Raw genomic sequence first — 21038 nt, forward strand, 5'->3', positions numbered from 1 at the left:
GTCTTTTTACCCCTATCCACAATGATTCAGCAACTTACGACTCCATGTCGCCTTTTAGAATGATTTGATTTAACTTTTTACCAACTGAGCAACGCTGCCCCTTCTGCCTTCTTGTCTGTCCTTTCGATGCAATGTGCATCCTTGGACATTAAGCTCCCAGCTATAAACTACTTTCAGCCATGATTCAGTCATGCCTATAACATCATACCTGCCAATCTGCAACTGTGCTGCAAGTTCATCTACCTTATTCTGTACACTGCATGCATCCAAATATAACACTTTCAGTCCTGTATTCATCTTTTTCGATTTTGTCTGCATTTTACGTTGCAACCATTCCTCTTGGACTGAAACTTTGCCCTGTCAACAGCCTCTCCTCAATACACATTGCCTCTCTTTGTAAACCAGCTACCTCATCTTCAGCATCTTACCCGCTTTTCCTATAATGCTACTTGCATTGAAATATAGACACCTCAGGACATTTGTTGCACTGTGCTCAACCTTTTGATTCCTAACTTTGTCTGAGGTCTTACCAACATCTGTCTCCATAACCTCTCTAATAACTGCTCTGGCACTCTGGTTCCCATCCCCCTGTAATTCTGGCTTAAACCCCACCATGCAGCATTAACAAACCTTTCAGCTAGGATATTAGTCTGCCTCCAGTTCAGGTGCAAACCACCCCTTCTGTACAAGTCCCACCTTCCCTGGAAGAGAGCCCAATGATCCAAAAATCTTGCCCTCCCTCCTACAGCAACTCCTAAGCCACGTACTAAACTGTATAATCTTCCTAGCACGTGGTATGGTAGCAGCCCTGAGATCACAACCCTGGAGGTCCTGCATCCAACTCTCTGAGCTCCCTAGGCAGAACCTTGTCACCCATCCTACCCATGTCATTGGTACCTACATGGACTATGACTTCTGCCTGTTCACCCTCCCACTTAAGAATTCTGAGGATTTGGTCTGAGATATCCTGGACTCTGGTACCATCTGGAAACCTCGTTCTCCTCCCTTTTCTTCTCAGTCACAGAAGAGAATGAGTAATGTATGGCTTGGGGGAAAACTGTATACTGATACCCCATTTAATGCCACCCTGCTGAGTAATTAATAATGTTCTTGGCCCCAGTCTGAATGCTGACAGTATTGTGTGAACCTCTGCTCTCTGCTAATACTCCCACAGAAATGAATTGTTCTCGGATTGATGTGAGGCTGGCCAATATTACTGCAGCCCTTTGGCATTTCTATGCAAACTGAGGACTGCAGCTTGTTTGGCACTGAGAATGTAGCCATTCGTGGGGACTGGAAGCAACTGCTCCACATGTTGGATAGACTGCCTGAATCCTGCAATTTCCCTCATCGTTTCCTGTTGGATGTGATGAAATTATAATCGGGTTTATTATCACTGATGTGTTGTGAAATTCGTTGTTTTGTTGCATCAGTATAGTGCAAGACTTAGAAAAATTAAGTTACAATAAGAAATTAAATATAGTGCAAAAGAGGAATAGTGAGGTGGTTTTCGGAGGTTTATGTACCATTCAGAAATATGATGGTGCAGGGGAAGAAGCTGTTCCTAAAACATCAGTGCGTGTCTTCAGGCTCCTGGGTCTCCTCCCTGATGGTGGTTCCTGTACCTCCTCCCTAATGGTAATAATGAGAAAAGGCCATGTCCTAGGACGATCAGGGTCCTGAATGATGGATGCCGCTGGCTTGCAGCATCACCCTTTGAGAATGTCCTCGATAGTAAGTGGGGCTTGTGCCTGCGATGGAGCTGGCTGAGTCTACAATACTCTGCAGCCTCTTGAGATCCTGTGTATTGGAGCCTCTATACTAGACAATGTTACATCCAGTCATAATACTCTCCATGATACATCTGTAAAGATTTGCTACAGTTTTTAGTGACATAGCAAATCTCAAATTCCTAATGAAGTGCAGCCATTGGCATGCTGCCTTCATGATTGCATCAGTATGTTGTGCCACTGTTGACAGTGTCACCACAGAGGGCAAGGAGGGTGAGTTCACACCATGCTGCTGGCACAAAAGTGCTGTCAGTAAACCATATGGATGTGTCTAGAGTGCTGTGCTGATTTCACTTAACACTGATTCCATTAATGCTCTCATTTTAGGAATGCATCCTGAGCCCTTAAGTGAAACAACACACCAATTATGATGGTTAGAACACTTTTTCAGGTATCAAGACAGGCAGTCTGACATTATGAACAATGTTAAAGGAATTGATGAGAGCTGGGTGTCATCAGCATGTAATTGAGGAAGAAGGGACAACAAAGGATAGTTTCTTTGTGAAATCCATAGGTGAAAGTGCTGAATGGAATAAGAATTATTGTCAAGATGTACTAAGATGTACTTGCAATGCTTGTACAGACAGGACTTGAATGGTGTGAGGTCAGTTCCTCTAGACTGTAGAAGAGCTCTGACCAGCGACCAATCCGGACATCAGAAGTTTCAGAGGAGATTTCACTCGGGTCCAGTGCCCGAGTAGAACAAAGGCAGTGGCAGATCGCAGCACCGTAATTGAGCTCTGACCATCGACCAATCCGGACATCAGAAGTTTGAAAGGAGGGGATTTCAGTCAGGTCTACTGCACGAGTAGAAAAAGGCAGCGGCTGATTGTGGCAGCGTAATTGAGCTCTGACCAGCGACCAATCTGCGTTTGGGATTAATTAGCAAGAGGAAATTAAAGGAAGGCAGGGGCAAGCACAGCGACCATCATTGCAGCAGCCGTAGTCTGAGTGGACAGAGTCAGAGTGGTGATCTTGAGGCTTTAGCACTTCGAGGCTTCAGCGAAGAGAGGCTTCAGTCAGAGAAATCAAAGGAAAGAAAAGCTCTAGGTAAAGTTTTTTTTTTATATCTCTTCGTTATATCTGCTTAGTTAGGACAGTAGAAATGCCAGCAGGAGAGTTGAATGCTCCTCTTGTGGGATGTAGGAAGACAGCGAGACCTCTAGTGTCCTTGATGACTACAACTGCGAGAAGTGCATCCAGCTGCAACTTCTTATAATCCACTTTAAGGAGTTGGAGGTAGAACTGGATGAACTCTGGACCATTTGGGAGGCTAGATAGGATAGATAGTGATAGTTACATCCAGTGTTCAAGACACAGGAAACTGGGTGACAGTCAGGATGGGAATAGGGTTAAACAGCGAGTGCAAAGTAACCCTGTGACCATCTCCCTCAATACAGGTATATCATTTTGGATACTGTTGGAGGAATAAGCTAACAGAGGAAAGTTACAGTGGTCGGGTCCCTGGCACTGAGTCTGCCTCTGATTCAGAAGGGATAGGGGGAGAGAAGAAGAATGCTGTGGTGATAGGGAATTTGTTAGAGGAACGGGCAGAAGATTCTGTGGACAAGAATGAGATTCCTGGATGGTATGTTGCCTCCGAGGTGCCGGGGTCCAGGACCTTTAGGATCGAGTCCTCAGCATTCTTAAGTAAGAGGGTGAACAGCCAGAAATCATGGTCCATGTAGGTACCAATGACATGGGTGGGACGAGTGATGAGGTTCTGCAAAGAGTGTTAGGTGCTAAGTTAAAGGACAGGACCTCCAGGCTTGTGATCTCGGGATTACTACCCCATGCCACATGCTAGTGAGGCCAGAACTAGCAAGATTATACAGTTTAACACATGGCTAAGGAATTGGTGCAGGAAGGAGGGCATAAGATTTTTGAACCAGTGGCCTGTCTTCTAGGGAAGGCGGGACCCGTACAGAAGGGACAGTTTGCACCTGAACTGGAGGGGTACTAATATCCTAGTGGGAAGGTTTGTTACTGCTGCGTGGTGGGGTTTAAACTAGAGTTGAGGGCCATGGGAACCAGAATGCCAGGACTGTTAATGGAGAGGTTGTGGAGACAGATGTTGCTAAGACCTTGGACAAAGTTAGGTATCAAAAGGTTGAGCATGGTGTGACTAGATTCCTGAGCTGTGTATATTTCAATGCAAGAAGTATCGTAGAAAAGGCAGATAAGCTCAGGGCATGGATCAACACCTGCAATTATGATATTGTAGCCATTAGACAATTGCAGGCGGGGCAGGACTGGTAGCTCAATATTACGGAGTTCTGTTGCTTTAGATGTGACAGAGTGGGAGTGTTTAGAGAAAGAGGGTGGTGTTACTAGTCAGGGAAAATGTCACGGCAGTGGTGGTGGGTTCATCAGAAGGGTAGGGAATTGAAGGGGATGGCAGCAGTAATAGGGGAGTCTATAGTCAGGGGGACAGATGGGCGATTTTGTGGACGCAAAAAGGAGAAGTTGATCGTAGTTTGCTGCCCAGGTGCCAGGGTTTGTGATGTTTCTGAACGCATCAACAATATCCTGAAAAAGGAGGGTGAGAAGCCAGAAATCGTGGTACATATTGGTACCAATGACATGGGTAGAAAAGGGAGGAGTTCCTGAAAAAAGAATACAGGGAGTTGAGAAGGAAGCTGAGAAGCAGGACCTCAAAGGTAGTAATCTCGGGATTGCTGCCTGTGCCATGTGACAGTGAGGATAGGAAAAAATAAGGTGGCTGAAGAATTGGAGTATGGATTCAAATTTCTAGATAATTAGGACCTCTTCTGGGGCACGCGTGACCTGCACAAAAGGGATGGGTTGCACTTGTATCAGAGGGGGACCAATATTCTTGCAGGCAGGTTGACTAAAGCTGTTGAGAATGATTTAAACTAATATGGCGTGGGGATGGGAGCCATATGATAGAGCTGAGGATAAGCCAGCAGGTTTGCAAACAGATGATGTATGTAACATGAATATAAGGAAGGACCAGCCAATGATTGGGTACAAATGCAGTCAGAACAAAGAGTTAAAGTGTACCACAGAGGCAATATTCAAAGGGTGAAGAATGCAGGACTGGAGGTGCTGTATTTAAATGCATGTAGCAATTGGAATAAGGTGGATGAACTCATGGTGCAATTACAGATTTGGGAGCTTAATATCAAAGCATATACTTTGTATCGAAAGGACAGGCAGGAAGGCTTAAGTGGTGGTGTGGCTCTGCCAGTAAGAGATGGAGTTACATCTTTTAGAAAGAGGTGACATGGGGTCGGAGAATGTTGAATCTTTGTGGGTGGAGTTTAAAAAGCTGCAAGGGTAAAAAAAAAACATTATGGGAATCATATCTAGGCCACCAAATTGTAGTCAAGATGTGGGGTTCAGATTGCCAAGGGAGCTGGAAAAGACATGTAATAAGGGTAATGACATAATTGTAATTGGGACTTCAATATGCAAAGGGACTGGGAAAATCAGGTTGGTGTTGGATTGCAAGTGAGGAAATTTGTTGAATACCTACGAGATACTTTTTGGAGCAGCTTGTACTTGAGTGTACTCTGGGAGGTGAGAGCTGATATTGGACCACTGAAAAATTATGCTGGTGAGGTTGTAATGGGGAACAAATAAATGGCAGATGGACTTAATGGGTACTTTACATCAGTCTTCACTGTGGAAGACATTAGCAATGTGCTAGAGGTCTGAGTGTCAGGGAGCAGGAGTGAGTGCCACTGCTATTACAAAGGTAAAAATGCTAGGCAAACTGAAAGGTCTTAAGGTGGATAAGTCACCTGAACCAGCTGGAGTACATCTCAGAGTCATGAGAGAGGTTGCTGAAGAGATAATGGATACATTGGTCATGATCTTTCAAGAATCACTTGATTCTGGCATGGTCCCGGAGGACTGGAAGATTGCAAATGTTACTCCACTCTTTAAGAAGGGAAGAAGGCAAAATAAAGGAAATTATGGAGTATTTTATTAAGGATGAGATTTCAGGGTACTTGTAGACTAATGATAAAATAAGTCAAAGTCAGCATGGTTTTTGTAAAGGGAAATCTTGCCTGACAAATTTGTTGGGAGTTCTCCCAGAAAGTAACAAGCAAGGTGGACAAAGGAGAGGCATTTGATAAGGTGCCACACATGAGGTTGCTTAACAAACTAAAATCCTATGGTGTTACAGGAAAGATACCGGCATGGATAGAGGACTGGCTGACAGGCAGGAGGTAGCAAGTGGAAATAAAGGGGGCCTTTTCTGGTTGGCTGTCAGTGACTAGTGGTGTTCCTCGGGTCAGTATTTGGACCGTTACTTTTCACATTGTTTATCATGATTTGATTGCTTTGTGGGAAAGTCTGTGGATGATACGAAGATAGGTGGAGGGGGAGGTAGTGCTGAGGAAGTAATGCAATTGCAACAGTACTTGGACAAATTGAAAGAGTGGGCAAAAAAGTGGCAGATGGAATACAGTGTTGGGAAATGTATGATAATGCATTTTGGTAAAAGGAACAACAGTGTAGACTATTATCTAAATGGGGAGAAGGTTCAAACATCAGAGATGCAGAGGGACTTGGGAGTCCTCATGCAAGACTCCCAGAAGATTAATTTACAGGTTGGGTCTGTGGTAAAGAAGACAAATGCAATGCTGTCATTTATTGCAAAGGGAATAGAATATAAAAGCAAGGAGATAATGCTCAGCCTTTTAGAAGACACTAGTTTGGCCGCACTTAGAGTATTGTCAACAGTTTTGGGCCCCTTATCTCAGAAAGGATGTATTGTCATTAGAGAGAGTCCAGAGGAGGTTCATGAGGATGATTCAGGCAATGAAGGAGTTAACATATGAGGAGCATTTGGCAGCTTTGAGCCTGTACTCACTGGAATTTAGAAGAATGCTGGAGGGATCTCACTGAAACCCAACAAATTTTGAAGGGACTGGATAGGGTGGATGTGGAGAGAATGTTTCCCGTGGTGGGGATATCCAGAACTAGAGGGTACAGTGTCAAAATTGAGGGGTGGCCATTTAGAACAGAGGTAAGGAGTGGTTTATTTCTTTATCCAGAGAGTGGTGAGTCTGTGGAATGCTTTGCCATGGACTGTGGTAGAGGCCAAGTCTGTGGGTATATTTAAGGCGGAAGTTGATAGTTTCCTGATTGGTCAGCGTATCAAAGGATATGGCAAGAAGGCAGATGTATGGGGGTGAGTGGGATCCAGGATCAGACATGATGGAATGGTGGAGCAGACTTGATGGGCTGAATCCAGTGCGGCCTAATTCTGCTCCTATGTCTTGTGGTCTTATCGGTACAGACTGGAGAACTTGACTAGTGAGGCTTTACATTTGGAACTGAGAAATAAGAAAGGTATGACCATATTAATGGGGCTATGTTACACACCACCCAACAATCCTAGGGATGTCGAGGAACAATTTTGTAAAGAGATCGTAGATCGTTGCAAGAAACAGAAGGTTATGATAGTAGGTGATTTTAACTTTCCACGTATTCATTGGGAATCCCATACTGTAAATGGACTAGATGGGATAGAGTTTGTCAAATGTGTTCAGGAAAGTTTCCTTCGTCAATACATAGAAGTCCCAATGAGATATCGTGCAGTACTGGATCTGCTATTAGAGAATGAGACAGGGCAGTTGATAGAAGCTTTAGGGGAACACTTTGCATCCAATGACCACCGTGCCATTAGTTTCAAGGTAAATATCCAAAAAGCTAGGTCTAGTCTGCGGTTTGAGATTCTAAATTGGGGATAGGCCAATTTTGATGGTATCAGAAATGATTTGGCAAGTGTGGATTGGGACAAGCTCTTTCCTGCCAAAGATGTACTTGGAAAGTGGGAGGCCTTTAAAAATGAAATTTTGGGAGCTTGTATGTGCCTGTCGGAATAAAAAGTAAAGATAGCAAGTGTCGGGATCCTTGGTTTTCAAGAGATATTGAGGCCCTGGTTAAGAGGAAAAGGAAGTGAAGGTATAGGCAAATAGGAACAATGAGTTACTTTTGGAGTACAAGAAATGCAAGAGTACACTTAAGAAAGAAATCTGGAAGGCTAAAAGAAGGCATTAAGTTGCTCCAGCAGACAATGTGAAGGAGAATCCTAAGGGATTCTACAGGTATGTTAAGAGCAGAAGGATTGCAAGGGACAAAATTGGGCCTCTGGAAGACCAGAATGGTAATCCATGTGTGGAGCCAAAACAGATGGGGAAGATCTTAAATTAATTCTTTGTATCTGTATTTACTTAGGAGACGGACACAGAGTCTATAGAAATGAGGCAAAGCCATCAACTTCATGGACCCTGTACAGATTACAGAGGAGTAGGTGTTTGCTACCCTGAGGCAAATCAGACATGGACTGGTTAAGGATAGTCAGCGTGACTTTGTGTGGTAGGTCATGTCTAACCAATCATATAGAGTACTTTGAGGATGTTACCAGGAAAGTGGATGAAAGCAGGGCAGTGGATGTTGTCTACATGGACTTTAGTAAGGTATTTGACAAGTTCCCACATAGGAGACTGGTCAAGAAGGGTCAGCTGCTGACATTCAGGATGAGGTTGTAAATTGGATTAGACATTGGTTTCGTGGCAGAAGCCAGAGAGATAGTAGAGGGTTGCCTCTCTGACTGGAGGCCTGTGGCTAGAGGCATATCACAGGGATCGGTGCTGAGTTTGTTGTTTGTCATCTATATCAATGATCTGGATGATAATATGGTTAACTGAATGAACAAATTTACAGATGACGCCAAGATTGAGGGTGTAGTGGACAGTGAGGAAGGCTATCGCAGCTTGCAGAGGGATCTGCATCAGCTGGGAAAATGGGCTGAAAAAAGGCAGATGGAACTTAATACAGACAAGTTCGAGGTTTTGCACTTCGGTAGGACCAACTAAGGTAGGTCTTGCACAGTGAATGGTAGGGCACTGAGTGTGATAAAACCAAGGGGTTTGGGAATACAGGTCCACAATTCATTGAAAGTGGTGTCACAGGTAGATAGGGTCATAAAAAAAGCTTTTGCACATCAGCCTTCATAAATCAATGTATTGAGTACAGGAGATGGAAAATTATATTGCAATTGTATAAGATGTTGGTGAAGCCTAATTTGGAGTATTGTGTGCAGCTTTGGTCACCTGCCTACAGGAAAGATGTAAACAAGGTTGAAAGAGTACAGAGAAAATTTACAAGGATGTTGCCGGGTCTAGAAGACCTGAGAGAGATTTCAGAGGTATGCAAAATTATGAGGGGTATAGATAGAGTAAATGCAAAGCAAGCTTTTCCTATTGAGTTTGGGTGGGACTACAACCAGAGATTATGGGTTAAGGGTGGAAGGTGAGAAGTTTAAGGGGAACATGAGGGGAAACCTCTTCACTAAGAGGGTTGTGAGAGTTTGGAATGAGCTGCCAGCACAAGTGGTTCATGCAAGATTGATTACAACATTTCAGAGAAATTTGGATAGGTATATAGATTGTAGGGATATGGAGGGCTATGGTCCTGGTGCAGATCGATGGAAGTAGGTCGTTCAGCATGGACTAGATGGGCCAAAGGGCCTGTTTCTGTGCTGTGCTTCTCGTTGACTCTAAGAATGCTGGTTGAAAGGAATGATCTCATGTACATATAGACATTTTTGATTATTAATTCAATAACAAATTGTAAACTTATTTCATAATTTACTGGCATAATTGACATATTACTATTTAACTATTTATAGTTCTATTACTATTTATTATTTATGGTGCAACTGTAATGAAAACCAGTTTCCCCCGGGATCAATAAAGTATGACTATGACTAAACATCTCTGACAAGGCCAGCTCTATTATCCTTCCCTCATTACTGCCTGATCTACATGGCATGCTGGGCTATTTTTGAGGAGAAGTCAATGAAGGCCTAGGGGTAATTCACTGAGGGTACAATCCCAGCAGATGTCATTGTTGTCTTTTACAGGGTGGTTTTGGTGTTGTGAATTACATTGAAACAAGTAATTTTGTAAGCAATCATCAAATCATTCATTAAATGCATTTATTGCTTTGCTGTACATGGAACAAGAGTAATGTTACTTCAGAATATCCTTGCTACATTGAAATGACAGTCAAAGTCATGACTTTATTATTATAATTTGCATCTACCTATTTGGAACTCCTGCACCATGCAAATATTTTGCCTTACGTGGATTCATTGTCCCTAGCCTGAGGACAGATTCAGCTTAACAGTTTCTCATGACAATTGTAATTGGCAGTTGTTCACCTTGCTGTACTCTGGCAGTTGCATGTTGGGGAAAACAGCTTTTTTTATATCAGTTAACTTAAAAAACTCATTTGCAGAAATTTCGTACACTTCATAGTTTGGTACTATTACAGATGAGAGTCCCTTTGCGCGATGACCGGAGGAGTAAATCGATAGAGGAGAGAGAGGAGGAATATCAGCGGGTCAGAGATCGAATATTTGCTCGAGAAGTAAGTCATAATAATTCCTTGAATAAGTTTACTTTTTTTTTTGCAAAGCTGGAAATTTTCTATAGAATAATAAATAGTGAAAATTCAGAACCTGATATAATGAATACTTCTGGCTTTTTCAGTTTTCAATTTGTAGATTTCTGATTTTCATTTGCCTTTGTGTGTTCTTTGAGACATTCAGCATTGATTTTCCTGCAGCAGCACATTTCTGCCTGCAGAATGGAATAAGCTAATGGGTCCCAGTGCCAGGATCAGTGATTTTGCCGTCATGTTTGTGCTTATAACCCTGTCAAAACAGTGTTGTTTCTGACAGGAGTATGCTCCAAATATATTGGCAGGAGGACTCTTCCACTCTCATCAGCTTTCCCTACTCTCCCACATCAGTCATGTTTTTCCAAAGGATTGTGTTCTTTTTTTCTAACTGGCACTAAAGCCACCCAGAACAATGCAGCTCAGGGTTTTTCCCCCCAATATTATAGTAGCAGACACACTTGCTCTCATCCATAGCTTCCAAGGTCAGGATGCATGTGCTGATGACTGTAGCATGTTGCATGTTAAAGTGTATTGGGGGTTATCTCCAAGACATTCACTCATCCCACAAGTGATTCTACGTGCTAGAATAGCTCATTCTTGACCTCAAATCCTTCATCACAGAGAAGATGTTCCTCTTTGGGTTTGCGATTCCAGAACAAGGTGTAGCCACCACCTTGTTCTTTGAGCGGCCGTTACTTGCCCTTTGCACCTCAGTAATGGGGATTTCCAAGTATCTGAGCTGTGATTGTAAATGAGCTATGTCATTCAGGTCTGTCAGTTTTGGGATACTGAATTTCATGTTGAGTAGAGTTTGCTTGTTTGTTGTTTCTGTTTTTGTGGGGTGGCTGTTGTACACCAGCTGCCTCACAGACTTTGACACAGCAATGTCTTCATCCATGCTGAGGAAGTCCAAAGTGACTGAGGCCAGGTTCTGGTGAATGGGTATAACATATATGGGCATCTGTACAGGAGCCCATCAGTGTATATGCATGCTCCTCCCTTCACCCCTCTCCTTTCTGCCCACCCTTTTCTTCCCCCTCCCTCCTTTTGCTCACTCGCTCTGCCCCTCCCTCCCCTCTGCTCTTTCAGTGTCCTGTAAACTTCTCCCAACTTCCTTCAGTCCTCCTCCCTTCAACTTAGTTCTCCTTCCCCTCTCTAACACACAACTGTTTGCTCTCTCCAGACCCCACCACTCCTTGCTTCCCTTCATCCATTACCTTCTCTTTTCTCTGACCTTCTGCTCTCTTCTCTTAACACCTTTTTCCTTCCACCTACTGTACTCTTCCCTTTCTCTCCAGTTCTGAGCAAAACTCCCATACACTGTCACTGAATGGCAGTCCTGCAGCATGGGCTATGTCAGGGTGATGAAAGGGCACTGTGACCTGCCCTAGGATGATGGTGTGGGCAGATGGTACATGAAATCTACTAAGTGATTAACCTCGGTAGTTCCTTCCCCTTTCCCCCTTTTTGCTTTTATTTGCTCCCATCCATCTTGGACCCTCTCCCTTCTTTTTTTCTCCCACAATCCCATGTTCTCTTCCCCCACCAATCTCAGCCGCTGAATGCTCAGGTTGCAGTTTAGCCATATCCTGCCTTCCCAAACTGTTCCCTGAAAACCATGGGGAATCTTCAGTCTTTTGGCTGGTGCAGCTCCATGTCCACCAGTCATGATCTCCTGGCCATTGTAGGTCAATTAATTAGCAGGCCACAAAAATGTACTGTATTTTAAATAAATTATAGCTTTTTAGAGCCATTTATAATAATGATTTAGATTAGGTATTTTTCTTTGTTCAGGGTCTGTGTAGGGAGTGGCGCCCACACAGACTTCCAATCTCTGCCTTGTAAGGCATGAAAATGCCTGACGCAGGCCTCTCATGGTCTGAGTTGATGTTCCCCTCCCCCCTCTCCCATTTGTTCAGGCAAGAGTTCCAGGCGCTATTGATTTGAATGTGTAGAAAGGGATGAATAGGATGGCCAAAAATTTATCCAGCAGTTATTTTGTTGAACATGTAGTCATGAAGATAGGTTTTATTGTATGGAGTAATATCAAATCTATCTTCTGTAGTTTGGTTTTGTGGTGTGATATTTGCAAGTGCTGTGAATGTAATATGGACAGAAATGAAAGCCATTTTCCACCCAGCAAGATACTGAAAACTGCAATCAGATGAATAGCAAGTTAGTGTGTTTTGGTTGTGTAGATTAAGGAAAGGCTGTTGACGAAGACAGTGGGGAATCTTCCTCCCTTCTCACCACATAACAGCATAAGGGTCTAGCTGCACACAATGCCAAATCAAGCAGCACCGTTCATTTGAAAATAGGCTTAATCTTACAGCAAAATGGCACCAATTTATGGGCCTTGTGTCTGGCAGGAAGGGTGACGCCTAATATAACCCAGTGGGATTTTTGTTAGTAAAGGAAACATCTTTCAATTGTAATCCTATCCACCCCTCCCTGCCTCCCAAAATGATGCCAACAAAGTACAGTGCCCAAAATGGTCTCTAGTGTGAAGTTGAACTTCACTGGTCTAAAAACCAACAGTTGGTGTGCACTCTGCGAGCAACTAGTTTTTTAGTTATGCTGCTTCCTCTGAAACTGGGCTACTGAATGAGGCAGCGATCAAACTGCCAACTTTGTCGGGCCATTCCACAACACATTGCATTCTTACTGCTCACTCCACAGACCAATCACATGAGACCAATTTTTCATCGACAATTAGTATTCTGCAGCCAAAGGTTGCTTCCAGAGGATCATAGAGAGATTCACAGAAATTGCTACACTTTAGGGATCAATTAACCCACGTGTCTTTGAAATGCGGAAGGAGCCAGAACACCCAGATGAAATCCATCTGGTAACAGAAAGAACATGCAAACTCCACATAGACAGTACCAGAGGCTAGGATTAAACCTTGTTCTTGGCACTGTGAGACACTATGAGTGCTGTGCCACCACTGTATTTATTTGTCTACACCTAACATTTCTCCAGTTGGTTGTTATGGATTTGGACAAGCATTATCTTAGACATAGCATCAGCTATGAGGAGCACATGGAAGGAGGCAGGGAAGAAGACTTTATCCATCTAGAGTTTATATGGATAGCTTATTCATTTAGCAATACAGTGCAGAATAGGGTCTCCGAGCCATGCCCTTCCAGCAACCTTACAACCCTGATAAACCGTAACCTAATCACGGGACAAATTAGAATGACCTATTTACTTCCCACTATGTCTTTGGACTATGGGAGGAAACCAGAGCACCCGGGGGAAAACCCACGCATTCCCTGGGGAGGACATACAGAGACTCCTTACAGAATGGCGCTGGAATTGAAGTCCAAACTCCAGAATGCCCTGAGTTGCAGTAGCGTCGTGCTAACTCTATGCTATCGTGATGCCCAATCTTCTTTATCTAAACAACTTTGGGGAAGCTACCCATACTATGGCTGTTCTCAGTCAGATCCTTGGCCTCTTGCAACCTCATGTCGGCTCACAGATGTAGCTCCACTACGTTATCCATGGAACTGTAGGTTGCAGGCTGTTGCCACTAACCACTGTTACATTTCAGTTTGCTGCTCACTTTACAGAAGTTGCCCAAGTTCCATTCTAAATAAGAAAATGTTTCATCTACTTTCTTTAACCCTACAGCAGCAGGTGAATCAGGCACACGAATTTGCCTGTATTGCAAGAATTCCAAAGTGCTGCATTCATACTCTATGCACGTGTCTTTACAAAGGCATTCCTGGCAACCTCTGTCATAAAGGACATATCTCATGTTCTCCACCAACCTGCCAGAGTCCCACTGAGCCCCTCTCCCATAAGCTGTATGACTTTGCTTTAGTTGAAGTTGCTGTTTTTAAATTTATGAATGTGCCTATCTCCATGAGACTAGTTATATATTGGATTTATAAAGGGAACCTAATCATGCTATTCTGAAAATTTGAAGATCTTTATAGGATCTTTATAAGCAATTTAAGAATGACAGGCAATGCTGTTTCACCTCCAGTAAAAAGTAGTAAAGCAGTATCTCAACAGTGCCACAACAGATATTTGGGTTAATATTATAATATTGAGGTAACAGCCTAGATTGCTTATTTAAAACAAAATCAATAGTGTTCCTTTTGGAGTTCCTTTTGTCAAAAAAGGAAATAAACCTATCTGCAATGCTGCAGAATGTTTGAAGAATGTGCTGAATATGATGGCTTTCAGTTGCTGGAATAGCAAGACCATACTATTTAAAAATATATTTGACCCACAGTCATAAGATTTATAAAGTTCTCTCTTCTCTTTCAGTCTTCATACAATGGCTACCTACTGGAGAGCAGGTCAGTATCACGTTCATGGTACCTGTATATGTAGTTATTCTAATCTAAAGAATGTTGCAAACCTTCAGAAATATGTTTATTTTTGTAATACAATCAACAGACTCTCCAAAGAAGGCAGTTCTTCTATTTTACAAAAAAGGAGGCAGCTTTTTAGGTATTCAACTATTTATTGGAGCTTTAGCTTCCTAAGTAGCAATGCTATGCCAATGCATGGGTGTTTGTTGTTGGATGGCTTTGCAATATGTTTTCATGGTTCTATGTACTCTTCTGTCATTGAAAAGTTTTTTCTATTTTGCTGGTCTATGTCTGAATGCGCAGGTTCCAACTTCCAAAACTCATTTGATCAACTAAAGTTAGTTTTAAATTCGACAATCAATTTCCAGTTACTCATGATTTAAATCTTAATCAGCACTAAATAAAAAGTAGTAATAATTGCATTAAAATGTGTACTTTTGATAACTGGTTAGCTTAAAGGAAGCTGAGTGATCGTTTTACATCTTCTCAGAAGGTTAGCTAAGCATGACTTCAACATTATCCACAATGGCAAATGAATTTGCATGTTACAGTGCAGCCACTTTTGATGAGGAAATGATTCCACATTTTCCAATATATTTTTCCAACTGTATTGGTTCTCCGCCACCCATAAAATGGCAAATATGGATCTTCAGAAGCACTCAAGATTGAGTAGAGAACATTGATAAATGAGAAAACATTTTACTCCAGTTACTTTGGGTGTCCATTCAAGACTGGAGTCCTAAGCGAACACAGAAATAGGTCCCACAGCCCACTGTCTGCATCAACCACCTATTTACTCCGATCCTATATAAATCCCATTTATTATTCTTCTGACATTCTCATCACCCCCCCCCCCCCCCACCACCCCTGAGATTTTATCACTCACTGACACTATGGGCAATTCACAATGGCTAATTACCTACCGTGCTGCACATCTTTGGCGGGATGCAGGGGAGAAACTAAAATACCCAGGGGAGGCCCATTAGGTCACACAGAGAACATGCAAATTCCATACAGAGAGTGCGGTTGAACCCAGGTCTCTAGCAAAGCGAGGTAGCAGCTTTACTAGCTGCACCACTACTGCCAACTACTGAGAGGGCGTAGCCTTTATTTGTTGAAGTGTTTCCATGTCATGGAATTGATAGATTTAATACATGAACAGTATAACTTTAAAAATATTCTCTGCTAGCTTTTATACTGTGGTCTGATTGTGCCTGATCAACATTGTGGAGAAATGTTTGCCTGTAATCCATGTCAACAATTTGAGGCTGTGCCTTAAGGTTAAAGTGTGTGTGCGTGTGTTCATAATTTATACTATCTGAATTTTGTTGCCTGACTTTTGAATGCTTGTTTATTTTATTTTGACAAGATGGTTTAAAGTTAGATATCACACATGAAAATGGGGTACTTGCTTTATACAGATTGGATTCATGTACCTCATGGATTTGCAAATTTAGGATATAATCCCTGGACTAGATATCTGTGTTTGATTGTTGGTGTGTGGTTTTTTTTGGTTTCTTTCAAAGCAGTAGTGAAGTAGCTGAACATCAAATGTCGTGGAATAGTATAGCAGCCACATTGTGGCAAAGTTTGTGTGGATTCCTATCATCCAAGTTAATATTTAAAGTTGCAAGAATGTTATTGTCAATAAATCTATTTTTTAAAGATAGGAAATTGTTAGAAACATAAGAAAAAGAACCAAATATAGACCATTTGGCCCCTCTTGCCCGCTCTGCTGTTTATAAGATCATGCTTTGTTTTCAAGTGTCTATTTTCCCTAGTAACCTAGATGTATCAAAGTAACTGAAACATTATGGGCAATAGAATAGGACACTTCACAGTCGTGAGTTATTTTGAACAGGGCATGCCAGGGCCACTGATTAATATGTCCATTTTTACAGAGGGAACCGAGAGTGCCTAAGCAGAGCTTCTAGCAGCCGTCAAAGCAGTACTGAGAATGAGCTGAAATCCTCTGAGCCGCGGCCGTGGAGTAGCACAGACTCTGACAGCTCAAACCGCAGTTTGAAGCCACCAGTAACCAAAGCAAGCAGCTTTAGTGGAATCTCCATCCTGACTCGAGGGGACAGCCTTGGCAGCAACAAAAGCGTAAACAGGGTCTCCAAAACAGGTACGCATTTTGCTGAGGCGTTTGAATTTTATTTCCATGCAATCTCTGGGTAAGTAAGTTGGTTTCAAGTCTTTCGCGAAAGTACAAAATACGTTTTTTTTTGTCCAGTCTTTTTGAAGACCCTCATGTCATTTATGACAGACTGATGTGCTTCTCAGGTCTCATTCATTGCACTTTTTATATTGAATGCTAACAAACTGTATTTGAATAGCTGGGGTGGGTAACCATCTCATATCTCATGTCTTTCCCCTCTCTCTGTCTCCCCCCCCGCCCCCGTACAGTGGTGTCTAGATTTCATTTAGCACCCTCCCACTGGCAACGTGGCTAAAGTTTGAAGCTCGAAACAAGGAATCACAGGAACAAACTGTGGCCCTGCTACTCTAGTGGGACATGTTGATGTACTGCTATAATGAGTTGCCTAAATGCCAGATTGCACCATTTTGTGCTGTCACTCGTTCAGTGCTTTACTCCCTCAACTGGTTGTTCCTTTTTGAGAGACCTTTGTTTTATGCTTCTACTGGGCAATTCCAACAGCTTGTGACCTGATGTTTGGGAATTGTATTTATTTTAGACTCTGGTAAGCAACTGAAAACCTTGCTTCCATTAAACTTTCAAAACATCAGAACACTTAACAGGATGCGAAAATCCTGGCATGCCATCTATTTCCAACATTCACCAACAAATAGAGAAAATTCCTGATTTTTTTACTACTTTATTTTATAACCTTTGTTTTGAGGGATCCTTTGATTGTAAGTACTTTCTTGGAGCAGCTGTTTCCTTTTAACAAATTCTGTTAGGAATTTCCAGTGTGATCAGTTGAAACTACAAAAAATGGTAGAAATGTTTGGATTTTGAACTGAGGCGAAAACATTGTGTTTATTTATCTTACTTAAAATCAGGTTTAATACCACTGGCATATGTCGTGAAATTTGTTAACTTTGCGGCAGCAGTACATAATAAATATAGAAAAAACTGAATTACAGTAAATGTATACTGTATATTAAATAGTTAAAATAAGTAGTGCAAAAACAGAAATTTTAAAAGAAGTAGTGAAGTAATGTTCATGATTTCAATGTCCATTTTGAAATCAAATGGCAGAGGGGAAGAAGTGGTTCCCGAATCACTGAGTGTGTGCCTTCAGGCTTCTGTACCTCCTACCTGTTGGTAACAATGAGAAGGCGGCATGTTCTGGGTGCTGGGGGTCCTTGATGATGATGATGATGATGATGATGATGGCGTCTTTCTGAGGCACCACTCCTTGAGGATGTCTTGGATACTATGGAGGCTAGTACCCCGATGCAGCTGACTATATTTACAACACTCTGCAGTTTACTTCGATCCCCTTGTACCAGACAGTGATGCAGCCAGTTGGAATGCTGTCCATGGTACATCTGTAGAAGTTTTCGAGTGTCAAAGGTGATAAACCAAATCTCCTCAAACTGCTAATGAAACATAACTGTCTTGCCTTCTTTAAAGCTGCATCGATATGTTGGGACCAGGTTGGATCTTCAGAGATATTGACACCCAGGAACTTGAAATTGCTGTCTTTCCACTTCTGATTGCTCTATGAGGATTAGTTTGTGTTCCCTCGTCTTACCCTTCCTGCAGTCCACAATCGGCTCTCTGAGTGTTTTATATTTTGTACATGTTTATAAAACAAACAAAATCGAAATAAGTTAGGATTCCTTCTAAGACTGCTTCCGTTGTAAAGGAAGACACAATTTTCAATCTTTTTCCAGTTAATACATTTCTAGAAAATCATACTTGAGTTTTTTTTTTGTAGCAATATATTAGCTATCTTTCCTTCAAATTTTGACCTTATTATTTTGAAGTGCTATGAACTTGGGATATATGAGCAAGAGGAATTGAATAAGAAAAATGAGTAGATTTTGATTGGGAGCTGTTTCTAAGTTAGTACAGCAGCCACTTAAAGCTTTGTAAGATCATTCTATCCATCTTGTAAGAATTGGAACTCCTGTTCTAGGTTTACCACTTGGGACTCCTGAATTAAGTTCATCGGGTTTTGTGCAAGCCTCTGCACAGCAGCCTGGAAGGACTGTCCTATCAAATTCTGCACAACAGCAGCAACTGCCACCCACTCCTCAGCAACAGCCAATGACCAATCATATGATGTCACAGGTGAGTCACCATCCAGTATCCCTTCCCCTTACCTTAGTGTCCTAGATTATTTGCCTGGGATATTTCATAAATTGCGGGCAAAACTTAACTGTGTTCAATTCAAAAATATTTTAGATTGCCAATTTATGAAGGGATAGGAATGAACACTTCATAATATCATTTTATTATCTCAGTATGTAATACAGGAAAATTTAATCCAAATGTTTTTAGAATTTCACTTGTGCATGAACATGGATCCCAAATTGTATGCTTATTGTTGGTTTATTTATTCTGATATTGGGGAGCCTCAGTCAGCTTGCCTCTTTATTAGTGGTGGTGGCAGATTTTCGTATTTTGTCACGGATGCACTCAAGACAATAGTGCAGCTGATCAATTTTCACACACACCCTTGTTCTATTTATGAACAGAAATATGTTGTGGAAATCTTTAAGTTAAATGCCATTTCTAGTATAGCAAGACATCAGCAGAAGGTCCTGAATTATGTTAGTCTTTCACAGGAAGTCTGAATGGATAAATTGGTATTTAATCGGATTTGTTTTTGGTGTTCTCCATCCTGAAGGTGGTGCCTTTTGCTATTACACAGTTTCATAAGTCAATTAAGAACTTTGGTGAAAAAACAAATTACTGGAGGAACTCAGCAGATCAAGCAGTATCTGTGGAGGGAAAGGGATCGGCGACGCTTTGGTTCAAGACCATGCATCAGGACTTGTCTCCATTTGATCTTTGGTGCATGTATGACTTATTTATGGGACGTCAGGACTGGGGAAGATGGTCAAGGGTGATCCAGTCCTTGCCTGATAACTCCAAGCCTGTAATTCTCCAGCACTTTTAACAATGGTGAGGAATGCTTGGTGTTTACTGTTCAGTGCCACACCAGAAAGCAATAGAAGGGTTTCTTTTGTTTGATGCTTTATTGTCTAGATTAGATTAGTCACTATTGTGAAAGAGGGGACTTAGTTGCCATTTGTTCTGCACACTTATCTGTAAACTAGCAATAAAAGTACTTGTTGACATGCAGTTACTAAATGGATCAATGATGTTTGTGTGTTTCTGTGGCAGTAAATGGATTGATTATCCAGCTTCATGTAAGATCCACATATCAAATTTCTCAGTATTTGATTATGAAGACTGAAAAATCCACGGTGGAGGTCCGCCTCCTTCATACTGTCCAGACATAGAGTAAGCTAAAGAACAGAGGCAGAGATGAGACACAAAGACATTGAACACAGTTTAGGTTGTTTTTTCCACACCTCAAATTTTACTGTTGCTGTTTTGTATATCTGCCAGCTCTAATCCGTACAGTTTATTGACTTCATCAAAATAAATTAAATTTTGGAATATTAGCAAGTACTTTTGATACTCAAAATGCTTATAACAATTCCTTGTTCTCTGAAAATGTCCCCACAAATACTTTTCCCCCCTAAATCCTATATAAACATCAAAGATGGTTTGGAGTATGGCTAAAAGCCAAGAAAACAAAAGGAGTAGACGTTGAGCTTGATGCATCCAGTCACATCTAATCGTGGCTATGAGAAGTTTCCATAAAGGTCTCTGCTTGCTGCCTGGTAGTGCCAAGCATTGCAATAGACTTCCTCATTTCTGACAGAGGTCAGTGAATTATTCAAGTTGTATTCAAAATGGTTTCATTAAGGCCTTCCAGGTACTCAGCTATATTAACAGTTTTGGGGCTATAAGACTTGCAAAAGTGACCCAGTTAAAACATAAATGTCCTAATTTCTTTCCATAAATTGACCACCAAAGCCATTCTCTGTTGTCACTAACTAGCCTGAGCTTTGGACACTTAGCCTTCTTGACTTGGAAAACCAATAGAATTTTAGAAAGAGTATCCCATGTCTGTATCCTTACCAGGGTCTATCTGAGAACTCTTTTGTCAGTTAAAAGCAGGGGTTCCCAACCTTTTTTATGCCATGGGCTAATACCATAAAGCAAGTGATCTGTGGACCCCATGTTGGGAACCCTAGGTTTAAAGGAATCCAGGTGAAAAGTTGTTAGAGGATGTTTATTGGGGAATATGTTTTTAACTAAAGCTGATTAACAGAGATATTCAGTGTACAAATTCCTCAAAACCTTGATCTGTTTGTGTGTAGAACCCTTGATGCTGAAGTCAGACCTTTTCTCCAGATTTCAGGCAGATTGCCACTACTAACAATAATGAGCTAGTGATGCCCACTTCCCTCTTAATTT

At 41.8% G+C, this 21038-nt stretch overlaps 1 protein-coding gene across 6 annotated transcripts in view; it reads left to right on the forward strand.

Moving 5' to 3' along the window:
- The window catches only part of LOC140191759 (R3H domain-containing protein 2), a 274246-nt gene that overhangs the window by 159242 nt on the left and 93966 nt on the right, over positions 1-21038 (forward strand). For 5 of the 6 annotated variants that reach the window (XM_072249472.1, XM_072249470.1, XM_072249474.1 and 2 more), the window contains 4 exons: positions 10110-10205; positions 14520-14551; positions 16468-16694; positions 18679-18833. In XM_072249472.1, coding sequence (XP_072105573.1) covers positions 10110-10205; positions 14520-14551; positions 16468-16694; positions 18679-18833 — 510 coding nt within the window. Of the gene's footprint in view, positions 1-10109; positions 10206-14519; positions 14552-14651; positions 14706-16467; positions 16695-18678; positions 18834-21038 lie in introns of all 6 variants that reach the window. The other variant, XM_072249476.1, reaches the window with a different exon arrangement.

This window comes from Mobula birostris, chromosome X (assembly GCF_030028105.1).
Source record: "Mobula birostris isolate sMobBir1 chromosome X, sMobBir1.hap1, whole genome shotgun sequence".
NCBI lineage: Eukaryota > Metazoa > Chordata > Chondrichthyes > Myliobatiformes > Myliobatidae > Mobula > Mobula birostris.